The sequence below is a fragment of the Myotis myotis genome, unplaced genomic scaffold (genome assembly GCF_014108235.1).
Source record: "Myotis myotis isolate mMyoMyo1 unplaced genomic scaffold, mMyoMyo1.p scaffold_m19_p_8, whole genome shotgun sequence".
NCBI classification, from domain to species: domain Eukaryota; kingdom Metazoa; phylum Chordata; class Mammalia; order Chiroptera; family Vespertilionidae; genus Myotis; species Myotis myotis.
This window is the reverse complement of record NW_023416390.1, coordinates 10,466,061-10,481,400: the sequence shown is the minus strand read 5'-3', so window position 1 is coordinate 10,481,400 and position 15,340 is coordinate 10,466,061. Positions and strand designations below refer to the sequence as shown.

Sequence of the window (15,340 nt, the reverse complement as noted above, 5' to 3'; positions counted from 1 at the left end):
TGAGATAGAAAAAACATGTAATTTAAGTTTTATGTTTCAATTTGAATACTAAAAAGAACTTATAAACACTATCCTCCACCAATATTAAGAAACTAGAGGTGTGGTCCTACGGCCTGGCCTGCAGGGATTGGGCCGAAACCAGCAGTCCAACATGCCCCGAGTGCGAGAGGGCACTCTACAAAGTTGCTGTTGCTCGGCAGCTCCTGCGTTGAGTGTCTGCCCCCTGATGGTCAGTGCATGTCACAGCTACCAGCTGGTCACTTAGGCTTATATATATATATACACTAGAGGCCCAGTGCAGGAAATTCATGTACCGGTAGGGTCCCTAGAGGCTGCCGGCTGGGGCCTCCCTCCCTTCCCCCAGTCACCTGCCACCACCACCACAGCCGCAGGCCAGGGCTTCCCTCCCTTCCCCTGGCCGGCCCCGCCCCCTGGTCAAACTCCTGAATGAACTCCAGGTCGAGGGGGCAATTCGCATACTATGCTTTTATTATATAGGATATTTACAAAGAATAATTCTATAATCTATGAAGCATAGCCCAAAATTTTTTGGAATATTGCACTATCTATAAATACAAGTGATATTTTCACATACTCTAAACATTTCAGCTGATACTTATTTTTTTATCAATAACCATCAACAATGAACTTGAAAGACAAAACTAAAGGACTTAACATTGCCAGTTAGTATAAAACTTCCATGAATCCTCATATGATAAAACCTCAATCCATACCACCTTTGAACTGTAAGATATTTACTAGTATATCTTATCTCTTTGACATATATACACAACCCACATAATACCCTCCCAGTGTTATTTATTAGCTATTTTTTTCTTCAAATGTTGATTTAGTAGAACAAGTAAAAATACACAATTTTACTTATTTTTTTTAATCAGGTCTAAATAACAATGAGAAAACTTGCTAAATGAATCTGAGGCACAATTCTGTCTTGTGATTTGAATAACATTAAGAATTACTAAATTTCTACTAAATTTTCATGGTTCTAAATCTAATTGTTTCATAGATAGTTGTGTAGAGCTAACTTTGTATTAGGGATTGGAATGACTGCCTTAAACTTTATAATCACTGAATTGCTTAAGGGAAGTTTTATAATCCTATTTTCTCTCAAACTGTCCAAAATAGATAAATATCTAAGACTATCAGATGCCATTCCTTGCTTCTCACAACACTTGCTACTTGTTAATTATGCCTCTAAGCAGTTAGGAATTTTAGTCCCTAACTTAAATTACACTTTTCTCTTTCTTTTTTATTTCTCTTGCCTTCCTTTTTTCTCCTTTCTCCCTCCTGAGTATAAACTTGGCAGCATTTCATTCTTCCTTTGTAATAGAAATACCTTATTCATTTGTTTTGCTAATATTTTTTCCCTTTTATTGAATTTACTGGAGTGACACTGGTTAACAAAATTATACAGGTTTCAGGTGCACAATTCTACAACACATCATCTGTATACTATATTGCATATTCACCCCTCCAAGTCCATCCTTCACCATTTATCCCCCCCTACCCTCCTCCACCTGTATTTTGCAATCAGCTTCCATAGTGTGTCCATCCTATCTAATAATAGACAAACATGCTAATTAACCATACCTCCGACATGCTTCCCATTGGCTAATCAGGGCGATATGCAAATTAACTGCCAACCAAGATGGCGGCCGGCAGCCAGGCAGCTGAAGCGAACAGGAGGCTTGCTTGCTCCAGAGATGGAGGAAGCCAAGGTTCCCCACCTGCCGCTGCCAGCCTCTGAGCTGCACTCTAAGAAACAATGTTGCAATTATAGAAGCTAAACAAACTCCAGAAACCTGCTTTCAGCCAGCTGGGCCTTAGAGCTGTAGCTGCAACAGTGTTTCAATTATAGAAGCCAAACAACCTGCTTTCAGCAGCCGAGGTCTCAGAGCTGGAGCCGAGCCTCAGAGCTAAAGCGGGCTCTCAGTTCCAGTGACAGCCATAGAAGGTAAATAAATCCCAGAGAAAAAAAGGAGAGGTTAGGAGCTTCAATCACCCGCCAGCCTGAAAACGGCCCTCAGCCCCTCACCCAGACTGGCCAGGCACCCCAATGGGAACCCCCACCCTGAAGGGGGTGTGACCAGCTGCAAACAGCCATCAGCCCCTCATCCAGACTGGCCAGGCACCCAAGCAGGACCCCCACCCTGATCCAGGACACCCTTCAGGGCAAACCAGCCGGTCCCCACCTGTGCACCAGGCCTCTATCCTATATAGTAAAAGGCTAATATGCAAACTGACCCTAACAGCAGAAGAACTGGGAATGACTGGTCACTATGACACACACTGACCACCAGGGGGCAGATGCTCAATGCAGGAGCTGCCCTCTGGTGGTCAGTGCACTCTCACATGGGAGGAGCTCTACTCAGCCACAAGCCAGGCTTATGGCTGGCAGTACAGCGGTGGTAGTGGGAGCCTCTCCTGCCGCCTCAGCAGTGCTAAGGATGTCCAACTGTAGGTTAGGCCTGCTCCCTGCTGGCAAGTGGACATCCCCCGAGGGCTGCCGGGTGCACGGGTGGGGGCCGGCTGTTTTGCCCTGAAGGGTGTCCTGGATCAGGGTGGGGGTCCCCACTGGGGTGCCTGGCCAGCCTTGGTGAGGGGCTGATGGCTGTTTGCAGGCTGGCCAAGCCCCCCAGCAGGGACCCTCACCCCATGGGGGTGTGGCCAGCCTGGGTGAGATGCTGAGGGCTGTTTTCAGGCTGGCCACAGCCCCTTCAGGGTGGGGGGCCCTACTGGGGTCCCTGGCCAGCCTGAGTGAGGGGCTTATGGCCGTTTTCAGGCTGGCCATGGCCGCGGGCTAGAAGCAGGTATCTGGGATTTATTTATCTTCTATAATTGAAACTTTGTAGCCTTGAGCAGAGCTCAGGGCCCGCAGGGCAGGCGGGAAGCTTGGCTTTTTCCATCGCCTGGGGCAATCCAAGCCTCCTGCTCTCTCCAGCTCCATGGCCGCTGCCATCTTAGTCGAGTTAATTTGAATATTTGCTCCTGACTGGCTGGTGGATGTGGCTTGGTTTAGGGTATTCTTTCTTTTTTTTATATATATTTTATTGATTTTTTACAGAGAGGAAGGGAGAGGGATAGAGAGTCAGAAACATCGATCAGCCGCCTCCTGCACATCCCCCACTGGGGATGTGCCCGCAACCCAGGTACATGCCCCTGACCGGAATCGAACCTGGGACCCTTCAGTCCGCAGGCCGACGCTCTATTCACTGAGCCAAACCAGTTTCGGCTTCTTTCTTTTTTTAACTTCCACCCCATTTCACTGTTAAAATTTAAGTGCCCTGTATCCTCTATCTGTGCTTTATTACTATGTTCCCCTCCTATACTCTGTAATATTTCTCTTCTCTATTTCACAGAAACTCCTCTGAGAATACCAGTGACCTCCTATTATTCAAATTCAAAGATTATTTGTCAGTTCTATTTCCTTTTGACCTTTCAATTACATTTATTGCTATCAATCTTGGTTCTTAACACTTTCTAACACTGACTTTTCAGATACTATAATTTCTCAGTTTTCTCACTTTTTCTGACCATATGTCTTCATAACTAACCTATTTGGGGAGGGCCTAATATTCAGTCTTTTCAAAAATATATATATTTTTGTTTCAGAGAGGAAGGAAGAGAGAGAGAGAGAGAGAGAGACATCAATGATAAGAGAGAATCACTGGCCTCTTGCACGCCCCACACTGGGGAATCAAGCCCACAACCCAGGTATATGCCCTGAATGGGTTCATATGTCCACGCTCAACTACTGAGCTATGCCAGCCAGGCAATATTCAGTCTTTATTCAACAATTTTTCCTCTCTTCATATGTTCTCTTAAAGGAGTACATCCACTCTTAAGTTCCCAATGACCAGGTCTGGGTAGACCAGCGGTTCTCAACCTGTGGGTCGCGACCCCTTTGGCGGTCGAACGACCCTTTCACAGGGGTCGCCTAAGACCATCCTGCATATCAGATATTTACATTATGATTTATAACAGTAGCAACATTACAGTTATGAAGTAGCAATGAAAATAATTTTATGGTTGGGTTACAACATGAGGAACTGTATTTAAAGGGCCAGAAGGTTAAGAACCACTGGTGTAGACAATTCCTAAATAATCATTTTAACCTTAGTTCTATCAATAGCCTCTTCTTTTAAATGCTTTTAAAATTTTTAAGTTGTCTTCAATACTTTATCCAAAAGCCTCCATAATTTACTCATCTTTCCAGTGTAAGCCAGGATTTTTCCTAAGTTCCTGACTGCCATCCTCACTATTTCTCATATCTCTGAATATTTCTCAATTCCTTAAACTTTCTTCTGTTAATTAAAATCACAGATTCCTCTTCTACCTTTTCTCTCACATGTGCATCTTCTTCCTCATTTGTATATTCAAGATTATAAGGTATCTTAATGCAACTCTCTTTTTTTTCCTTTATTTTTTTTATTGTGGTTAAATATATATAACATAAAATTGACCATTTAAACCATTTTCAAGTGTACAGTTCTATGGCACTAAGAATATTCATGATGTTGTGCAACCATCACTACCATCAATCTCCAGAATTTTTTTTATCTTTCCAAATTGAAACTCTGTATTACTAAACAGTAATACCCTATCTCTTTTTTCTTTTAAAAACTCCTTCTAGTTCTATTATAATTCTTCCAAAATTTTGCCTTTCCCCTTTATAAACATCTAATATTGTTCTTTATTATTTACCAGATGAAAAGCAATAGTTATTCTTTGAATGCAGTAGTTGCTTAAAAATGTTGCGATGGCAGTGTCATTTAGTCAGACATACTTCTATAAAACAATAATTCTGGGTTAGGATATTTTTAAAAATCTGTGGCCTAAGTTTCAATACTAGAAATAAAAAGTTCCAAAGTTCCAATAATACTATGATTCTACTACAGTTCCTACAATTTGCAGAAAAACACTTCAACTGAGTACACTGTACTTCCAATTAACTAAAAAATATACTTCCAAATAAGAAATGACAGACCCTGGTTAATCTAAATAATTAATTTCATCATATTTTAAGAACAGCCGTGGGCAAACTACAGCCCGCGGGCCGGATCCGACCCGTTTGAAATGAATAAAACTAAAAAAAAAAAAAAAGACCGTACCCTTTTATGTAATGATGTTTACTTTGAATTTATATTAGTTCACACAAACACTCCATCCATGCTTTTGTTCCAGCCCTCGGTCCAGTTTAAGAACCCATTGTGGCCCTCGAGTCAAAAAGTTTGCCCACCCCTCTTTTAGAATTATAAACTACTGTTAAATGCTTACTGTTTTTAAAGCAAAAAATTTCAACTCTACTATTAATCTCTGTTTTTATGAAATAGTTCCATTTCATAAATTTGTCCAATGGTGATTCAATTGTCTGTTTTTCCTTTTTCTATATTTTTAATAGTGTTATTCTTATAAAATAGAGACCATTTATATCAAATCATTCTGTACCCCATGCAGTTACAATTCTACATGACAGTGATGTAAAAAATACTAACAAAAGGAAAAAACAAAAATTCATCTGGTTAATTCAAGTAAGCCTCAAATAAAGCAGAGCATTCACATTAGATGAATGTTCTTTCACTGAAAGGATGAAGGAATGTAGGAAGGCATGAAGAGAGAATAAAGAAACAGACAGAAAGAAATTAGAATTAGAATTGGAATTAGAAGGAATTAGAATAAGAAGGAATTAGAATTGCTTCTAATTCCTTATTGAGTCAATTTAGGACAGAATGTAAGTGTAGCTTATCAAATGCTCTGAGGGTGCATAAGGAAAATTATGACTGCTAAAGCAATCAGAGACCAAACTAAATATGGTTAGATAAGCTATTGTGAGCAATTAATTAAATTGCACTCAATACAAACATGGAGTCCTTTTAGTAAGTTTTTCCTTCTGGCTAATAATGTTTCTGAACACTAGATGGCACTAAACTAAAGGTTTAAATGCAAATAAAAATCTGTAATACCATCAACAACAAAAAAACATTAAAAAAGAGAGAGTAAAAACACAAAGTTGACTTTTTTTAATATAGGTAGAAAAAGCAGATATAACTGCTTTGCATAAAATTCATATATAAATTTTTGATAGATCTCTTACCTGGGAAGAGGTCTGTACATCTCATAAATATCTCCCAATAGATTAGTCCAAGAGCATACATGTCTACTTGTTTCAAAGCAGATTCACAGTCCCTCAGGTTCACAGCTCCTTCTAGAACTTCTGGTGCCATATATCTGATTGTACCAACCTGAAAAATTAGAGCAACAATTTTCGGAATGAGAATGAAGGACATACATTAGAGTCCCAGGGGTGGGCAAACTTTTTGACTCGAGGGCCACAATGGGTTCTTAAACTGGACCAGAGGGCCGGAACAAAAGCATGGATGGAGTGTTTGTGTGAACTAATATAAATTCAAAGTAAACATCATTACATAAAAGGGTATGGTCTTTTTTTTTTTTTAGTTTTATTCATTTCAAACGGGCCGGATCTGGCCCGCGGGCCGTAGTTTGCCCACGGCTGCATTAGACAGAAATTATACATCCATTTCATATCAACAAGATGTTAGTAAGTTATTGTACCCTAACTATGTTACTGAAACTGTTCATACCTGATTTTTTTAATCTATAAAATGCCCTTGAATAATTACACTGTGGTCAATACATCCTATTGCACAGAATCAATAAAAAATAATGAGCTAGATCTTCCATTGCATATCAACATAAAAAACAACACCTTTAAGACACAGTGAGAAAAATGAAAAACAATATGTATACCACTTAATATTTTTTAAAAGTCACAAAAAATATAAATGTATGTATAGACTTATATATGTAAATGCAGAGAAAAAGGCCACAGAAGGATATGCTCCACATTGTAATAGTGATTTATCAGAAGGTGACTAGGTCCTGTCTCACCTTGATAATTTTACTCCTACTTCAAAAATCAGTTCCTATAAATTTCTTCCTAATGCTTATAAAAAATGAACTTGAATGGCAGTGACTTCCATAATAAACTGATGAACTCTATGCAGTGTCTTTGGTATTTCTTAATTTTGTAATTCCTAAAATGCTATAATTGGTGGAATCCTTATATAATAAAAGGCTAATATGCAAAAAGAACGAACGGCGGAACAACTGAACAACCAGTAGCTATGACGTGCACTGACCACCAGAGGATGTGCGCGGAACATGGCGGGCGTTGGTCATGGCAGGATGGTGGAGCGTGTGAGCAGGGGCGCCAGACCAAGGCGGGGCATTGGTCACTGCCATCAGGGCGAGCCTCTGGTTGTTACTAAAAATTCTTTGCTCCTGTGCACCGTGATCCGGCCCGGCACTTGCACCTACTGCTGGTACCAGCCCCACTCGGTGCCAATCACTGGGTGCCGTCAATGGGTGAGAGCAGCGTCTCCCGGCCGAGATCACCCCTCAGGGCTTCTCTACCTCCCCCTGTTCCTGAGGGGAGATCAGGGCCGGCAGCCACCTCTCCTGCCTGCTGCCAGCAACGGCCCCACTCACACAGTGCCGGAGCCGCCACTCACACCCACTGCCAGTGTCAGCCCCGCTTGCACCCGCTGCCGGTGCCCAATGCTGGTCCCAATCGCTCGGCGCCATCAGTGGGTGTAAGTGGCGGCTGATGGCCCTGACCACCCCTGAGAGCTTCTCCACCTCCCCTGTTCCTGAGGGGCGATCGAGGCAGCAGCTGCCGCTCGCACCTGCTGACAGCACCGGCCCTGCTCTCACTGCTGCTGGCGCTGGCCCCAATCGCTCCGTGCCTTCAGGGTACAAGCAGGGCCAATGCCGTCAGCAAATGGGTGCGGCGGCGGTGGGAGTGGGGCTGCCAGCAAAAAGGGGACCAGGGGCCACAGCAGGAGGGGCCAGGCAGGGGTGTGGAGGATGGGCCGAGACCCGCCCCTGTGCCTCCCACAGCCTCACTGCCCACAGTTCCTTTCAAGGTGCATGAATTCGTGCACTGGGCCCCTAGTATAAGGATAATTATCATGAGTAGTTATCAAGGTAGTGGATTCTTAAATGCAATTCATAATGTTTTCAAAGTATGTCTGTATGATTCTTCTTGTATACACGCACCTCACTTATGGCTGCATTATCTTCTTCTCCTGGGCGTACCAGTCTATTTCCAGTCAGCCTCATGGACAATCCAAAGTCACTAATAACACAAGTTCCATCATTTTTCACCAGGACATTTCTGCTGTTTAAATCTCGATGGGAAATTGCAGGTTTATAATGATCTGTTTGGATAATTTCAAATATTCATTAATGCTTAAATAGCACTACTGGACATGAAATGAGTATGCAAGTAACAGGGACTACAACATAACTATAAAAGGTAGTGGTGTTTTTTTTTCTACCTATTTATTTCCTAATAACAAAAAAGAACATAAGAAATCAAAATTTTAACTCAATACCTCATAAATGTTTTGAAATAGTATAGTATAGTTGGACTATTTTTAAAATAATAGGTAAAATCTTAAGTTCACACAGCTACCATACTTTCTTGCAATAACATATACATATATATTCATTTTTTTAAAAAGGTAAACTCGTGAAAATATTAAGTAATGTTTAAGACTAAGATATGCACTTAAATAAAACTCTTACTTGATGGCAATCCTTCTTTTCAGCCAATGTTTGACTTGAAAGCCTTGACAAGAGGGATTAGGAAGATATTTTTAAGTTCTGTGCTAAATCAGCTTATTAAAGGAGCTATAACAATATTTAAGAGTAAGAATAAGGAAACACAGTCCAAATGGTTAATGTGCTAAAGCACTAAAGTGAGTGAGTGCATCAAGTTGCTACACAGGTAATAACATTGGTCAATTCTGTATTCAGGAAAAGCAAGATGTCAAGATAAATGAATTGCTAAATTATTCAGGAGAAATTATTTATATATGAAGCAGCAGCTAGAAAAGACGACCCATGCTATTATACATTGGAAAAAGATCTAAGAAATTGATACATTAAGAATTCTCTTCACTACAGAGGTCAGAGACACTGAAAAAACAATGTTCTGGGCTGTATTATGACAGGAAAATGCTGTAAGGGATGAAAGCTTGAGAAAGCACAAAGACAGTTTCACAGCAAAGCTAATTTAGAGCTGCCTATGATATGAGGTGTATTTTGTAACAAAGTCAGAAAAAAAATGTATTTTTTTATTTTAAAATATTTTTTTATTGATTTCAGAGAGGAAGGGAGAAGGAAAGACAGACAGAAACATCAGTGATGAGAGAGAATTATTAATCAGCTGCCTCCTACGTGCTCCACACTGGGGATTGAGCCTACAACCTGGGCATGTGCCCTGACCAGGAATCAAACTATGACCTCCTGGTTCATAGGTCTATGGTCAACCACTGAGCCATGCCAGCCAGGGAGCAATTGTATAAAAAGAACATTTTTTAAAGTATACCTATACGGGTATCTTTGCAGGGACAGTGTTCAGAGCTTTAATCAAATTCTTAATGGTATCCATGACCCCTCTAGAGTCCTGAAATTATTTTTCTCATTCTTTCTATTAGATTTAAAATATAGTTCTCATGTCAGATCTTTCAAATGGCTGGCTAATAAATCTGCTATATATAAAATATACTTTTACTTTGAAGATATGAATAAAATTTCCCTTTAATTTGGACTCCACATGAGTATCATTCCTCTTCTATTCACTGTCTTACCTCCTCGTGGTAATTCTGTATGAAGATAAGCCAGTCCTCTAGTCACAGAATGAGCCAGACGGCAAGAGCTTACCCAATCACTTGTATGGAGACTAAGATACTTGCATAGAGATCCCTATTTAGAAGACAAAATAAAATAAAAAAAGAGAAAAAAACTGCAATTAATTTACTTGATTAGAAGATAAGTTATAAGTCTTATAAAGGACTTGCATAGGTTAGGATTCCATGGATATCTAATAAATTATGGCATTTCAGGATCTCGAAGGAGTAAGACATTTCCTTGGGTAGAGAGAAAGAAAAAAAAGAATTTAAACATGATCAATATTGATTTTTCCAATATTTAAAATTATGAAGTTATTTCATTTTAAATACCTTTAATTTCAAATTAAGATAGAAAATGAGTCTTTTAGACTCTTTCTTTACACTATATCTCTTATCAGTACAAATACAAATTATATTGTTATGTTTTATAAATAGGGAATAGGAAATTTTTGTAAATATGTATGTGCCAGTGCTACTCAAAGTGCTCGTCCACAAGGTATTAATTATCAACCAGCCTGGGATATGGAGCTTGCACCAGAATGAATGTCAATCAAAGCACTGCTTCCTTCATCAAGAAAGTCTTGTGGAAGGGTGAGAGGGTTGGGGGAGGGAAGGGATGGAGAGATAAGGGGGTACTGAAGAGTTAACTAGTGACAGTTAATTCACATTCTGTGTGAGATCCCTTTCTCATTGCAGACCCTTAAACTAGTTTGCAAACCAGCGATGTTCTACTGAATATCTGATTAACTACTTGTATAAATCTCAGTTTATTTGAATGAAGAACTTACATTGGGATAGTATTCCATCACAAGCAAATACTCCATGCGTCCATCAGCAGTGACTCTTTCATCTCCAACTATAAAGCGAGCAATGTTGTCATGTTCCATCAAAGGCACTCTGTAAATGTTCTTTTCATTGATAAAATTTTGACGGTTTGCGAAGGAAAACATTTTTACAGCAACTGGACGCTCATCTAAGGAACCTTTATATACTGCTCCATATCGACCCCGGCCAATCAGCTGCAAATTTGTTTTTGAAGCAAGCAAGGTATTAATTCAAATCACAATGGAAAAATCAAATTTACTAAATAAAGTGTACATCCATAAGTGTGCCACAGTTCTCTATTGCTTAAAGGTTAAATTATGCCACTGACAAGGAACTAATCAAGTCCACATTTTAAATGGCTCAGGAAGCAACTACTAGACCCAGCCTTCCCAAAGACAGCAACAATAAACTCTGAAAAAAAATGTAAAAAGAAACTAAAAGTGCTGGAGAATGAAGAAAAGGAGTTAGATAGGTGAGGGGCGTCAACACTTAGAAGAAAGGAATGGCACGAGTTACCTCCTTTTATAGCTTTTAGCCTGAGGGCAGGCTGCAGTCAGCTCTGTGCATTGGAGCTAAAAACAGAATAGAAAATCTATAATCTTTCTGGCCCCAGGAACCAGAGGACAGAATTTGGGGTAATCACAGCTGCTGGAAAGTGAAGGGAAATTTTCAGAAAGGAGAATCAGAGAAAGGGAAATGGAGTGAATGCATGGGACAAATTCCTGCTAGAGACAAAGTAACTGAACTGAGATTTGAGCTTCAGTCTAAGAGTTTGCAGTGTGTCCAACCAAGATAACTGCCTATTAAAACAAACATTGAAAGTAAACACACTTCAGAAGAATCTAAAGAACATAGGGTCTGCAGCATATTCATATTCACAATACCCATGATATAAAATTAAAAGTTACTTAATGCACAACAAACCAGCAAAATGCAACCTGTCCTCTTCATTTTTTGGCTTCTGGGGATTTCTCTCACTTTTTTTTTTTTTTTTTGGACCTCACAGCCGCCCCCAGGCTGCGCCCAGGCGGGGGCCGGGCAGATGTCCACACGCGCCTCACTTTTTTATTGAAATAGGTTAGGGATTTACTATCATCAATTTAAGGATATTTGTTATATTTCACTCACTGTTTCTAAGTTAAAATTTAACAAACAGATTGTTCTTTAGAAAGGTTTATCAATACCTGGTTAAATCAGCAATGTTTGGGAGTGTCTTTTTGCTCAATCCAGGATAAAATCCTATGGTTTTTAATAAGTTGTTTTTTTTTTCAATGTAGTAAATTGTACATTTAATTATAATACATTTACTAGCCACATTTATTTTGTGAATTGACAGTTCATTTCTTTGTCCATTTTTTTAATGAATTATTTCTTCATATGACTTATACTAGCTCTGTAGTAATTCTTTGTTTCTGTGTTGAAATACTTTTTTTGTACCTGGCTTTTAACTTTGTTTTTATATTTTTCTCCCAAATGTAAGGTTCTTAAAAAGTTTTACATTATCAAATCTACCATGTCTACTATTTAACAGTCTCTGTAGTTTGAGGATCAGATTTATATATCTATTATATTACAGTCTCTGGTTTGGGGATCATAGTTTATTTATTTATCCTAATAAAGAATAAAACATTCATAATGATAAAACTTTTAACATAGTCCTCGCCGAAACCGGTTTGGCTCAATGGATAGAGCGTTGGCCTGCGGACTGAAAGGTCCCAGGTTCGATTCCGGTCAGGGGCATGTACCTTGGTTGCGGGCATATGCCCAGTGGGAAGTGTGCAGGAGGCGGCTGGTTGATGTTTCTCTCTCATCGATGTTTCTAACTCTCTATCTCTCTCCTTTCCTCTCTGTAAAAACTCAATAAAATATATTTTAAAAAAAACAAAAAAACTTTTAACATAGTCCAGCCAGCATGGCTCAGTGGTTGAGCACCGACCTATGAACCAGGTCACAGTTCAATTCTTGGTCAAGGCATATGCCCGGGTTTCAGGTTTGATCCCCAGTGTGGGGTAGTGCAGGAGGCAGCCGATCAATGATTCTCTTTCATCATTAATGTTTCTATCTCTCTATCCCTCTCCCTTCCTCTATGAAATTAAAAGAAAAAAAATTAACTTTTAACATAACTTCTGAGAAATTGCCAAATAAAAATTAAGTTCTATGGATTATATAATAGTCCCATGAACCTATACAAATATATAATATATTCACAGACAAGAATACTTGAATCTAATATGGATTCCTTGCCTGGCACATACTTCTCAGAATTTCACATCCTTATTCCCAAACTCTGTTGAAGTCTGTACTCAAAGGTCAATTCCTTTCTAAATATACTTTCTTTAATAACCCCTTTTCCATAACTTTCTAACCTTCTTGTCCATTTTATTTTTCTCCATAGCACTTACTATTACTTGAAATAATATACATTGGTTTACCTGTTTATAGACTCTCTCCCACTACAATGTAAGTCTCAAGAGGGTTATCTATATTGTTCAGCTACATTCTCAGTGCCTAGAATAGTCTTGGCACTAAACTGATATTCAATAAATGCTTATTGAATAAATAAACAAATGATTCAGTGAGTGAATAAAGTCACTGTTTCAGATATGGGAGCAAAAGAATGGTCCATAATCTAAGAGCAATCTTACCTCCAACAGTTTCAGATTATCTAGGTCAAGAGAAGGCTCTGATGCTGCTGCCTCCATCATGTTCATACTGTGCAGACCTTGTTTACGGTCTCCTATAGGAATAGGCAGAAGTAGTTACTGAGGGCTTCTCTTAAAGTGAAGATTTTACTATACTTTTTACTATATTACCATTAAAAAGAAGAGCTACAGTAGCGTAGGCAGCAAGGCTTATACCTAATGTCAATGGGTGTAAAACTATTTAGTAAACTAAGAATTATCTATAAATTAAGATAAGTGATGAATAACATGAAATCTGAATTCTGGAAGATGATTCCAGTAACAGACCTAGTTTAAAACCTTCAAAAATACTGCCAAGACATTAAAGGTAGTTTTATTACTTATTCAAATAAATGAATGAGTGCTGATTTCCTAAAAGTTCATAGAACCTAAAGTTTATTAGAAACAACTGAACATTTGATGATACTGAGAAATTACTGTTACTTTTTAAATTTTGGAAACGGTATTGTGGTTATATATATTTTAAGTCCTTCTATTTCAGCAATAATACTAAAGTATTTATACATAGATGGCATGTGATTTTTTAAAAATAATCCAGTGGCATAGAAAGGTGTAGTGAGTGGGGCTATAGATGGATGATGTATAGATGTGATAATTGTTGAAATTGGGTGATAAGTATTTTGTATATGTTTGAAACTTTTCATAAACACTAAAGGAAAAAGGATTGTTAAGAGAGAAAAATGGGAGCTACTGTACCACAGAATGTTTTTTAGTATAAAGATTTTAAAAAGGAGAAAATAAGTATCAACTAAATGGCATGTTTAATAAACAACAGAATAAGAAGTTATATTTTTACCTGTCAGCATCCTGTATCCGAAGCATAAGGCAACTATCAAAACAGCTAATACAGAGACTGATGCTAAAGCAATGATTATTGTTTCATCTCGGTTAAATGAATGAGGTGGACCTAAAAGAAAAAAAATTTTTAAATATAGTTATCATTAAAGAAGATGTACATATTTACAATAGAATATTCGTTGGTCATTAAAAAAAAAGAATGAAATCTTGCCATTTGTGATAGGTGGGTGGACCTAGAGGGTATTACGCTAAGGGAAATAAGTCAGACAAAGACAAATACCATGTTATTTCATTTATAAGTGGAATCTAAAAAACGAAATAAACAAAACAGAAATAAACTCAAATACTGAGAAAAAAATGATGGTTGCCAGATGGAAGAGGGGTTTGAGAGGGATGATTAAAATAGTGATGGAGCCCTAGCCAATTTGGCTCAGTGGAGAGAGCATTGGGCCCATGGACTGAAGGGACCCGGGTTTGATTCCAGTCAAGGGCATGTACCTTGGTTGCAGGCTGGATCCCGGGCCTTTGTCAAGGCATGCGGAAAGCAACCAATCGATATGTCTCACATCAATGTTTCTCTCTCTCTGTCTCTCCCCATCCCTTCCACTCTCTCTAAAAATCATTGGGAGCCAAAACCGGTTTGGCTCAGTGAATAGAGCGTCGGTCTGTGGACTGAGAGGTCCCAGGTTCGATTCCGGTCAAGGGCATGTACCTTGGTTGTGGGCACATCCCCAGTGGGAGGTGTGCAGGAGGCAGCTGATCGGTGTTTCTCTCTCATCGATGTTTCTAACTCTCTATCTCTCTTCCTCTCTGTAAAAAATTAATAAAGTATATTTAAAAAAAAAAATCATTGGGAAAACATCCTCAGGTGAGGATTAACAAAACAAAACAAAAATATGGTAAAGGAAATAAGTAAAAATTGGCAGTTACAAAATAGTCACAATGATTTAAAATATAGCATAAGAAATATAGTTAATAATATTATAATAGCTAAGTATGGTGTCATGTAGGTAGTTGACTTATTGGGGGATCACTTCATAAGTTATATAAATGTCTAACTACTATGCTGTACACCTAAAACTAATATAATAGTGAATGTCAAATGTAATTTAAAAATTTTTAATGTAAAAATATAGTTATGTTTTTTTTAGTATTTTGTTAAATAGTGACAGAAAGACTGTATCACTATATAGTTGAATCTGCAATGTTTTTGCATCAAAGGAAATAAAAAATTAATAAATTTTAATAACTGAAAAGTATATATTTCATCAGATT

General features: G+C 38.6%; 1 protein-coding gene across 3 annotated transcripts in view; it reads right to left on the bottom strand.

Moving 5' to 3' along the window:
* BMPR2 (bone morphogenetic protein receptor type 2) overlaps nt 1–15,340 on the bottom strand; it is a 124,603-nt gene that overhangs the window by 26,369 nt on the left and 82,894 nt on the right. For 2 of the 3 annotated variants that reach the window (XM_036320688.1, XM_036320689.1), the window contains exons 4-9: nt 14,064–14,174; nt 13,211–13,302; nt 10,529–10,759; nt 9,699–9,813; nt 8,101–8,261; nt 6,116–6,263 (exon numbers count right to left, since the gene is read on the bottom strand). In XM_036320688.1, coding sequence (XP_036176581.1) covers nt 6,116–6,263; nt 8,101–8,261; nt 9,699–9,813; nt 10,529–10,759; nt 13,211–13,302; nt 14,064–14,174 — 858 coding nt within the window. The remainder of the gene's footprint in view (nt 1–6,115; nt 6,264–8,100; nt 8,262–9,698; nt 9,814–10,528; nt 10,760–13,210; nt 13,303–14,063; nt 14,175–15,340) is intronic. The other variant, XM_036320690.1, reaches the window with a different exon arrangement.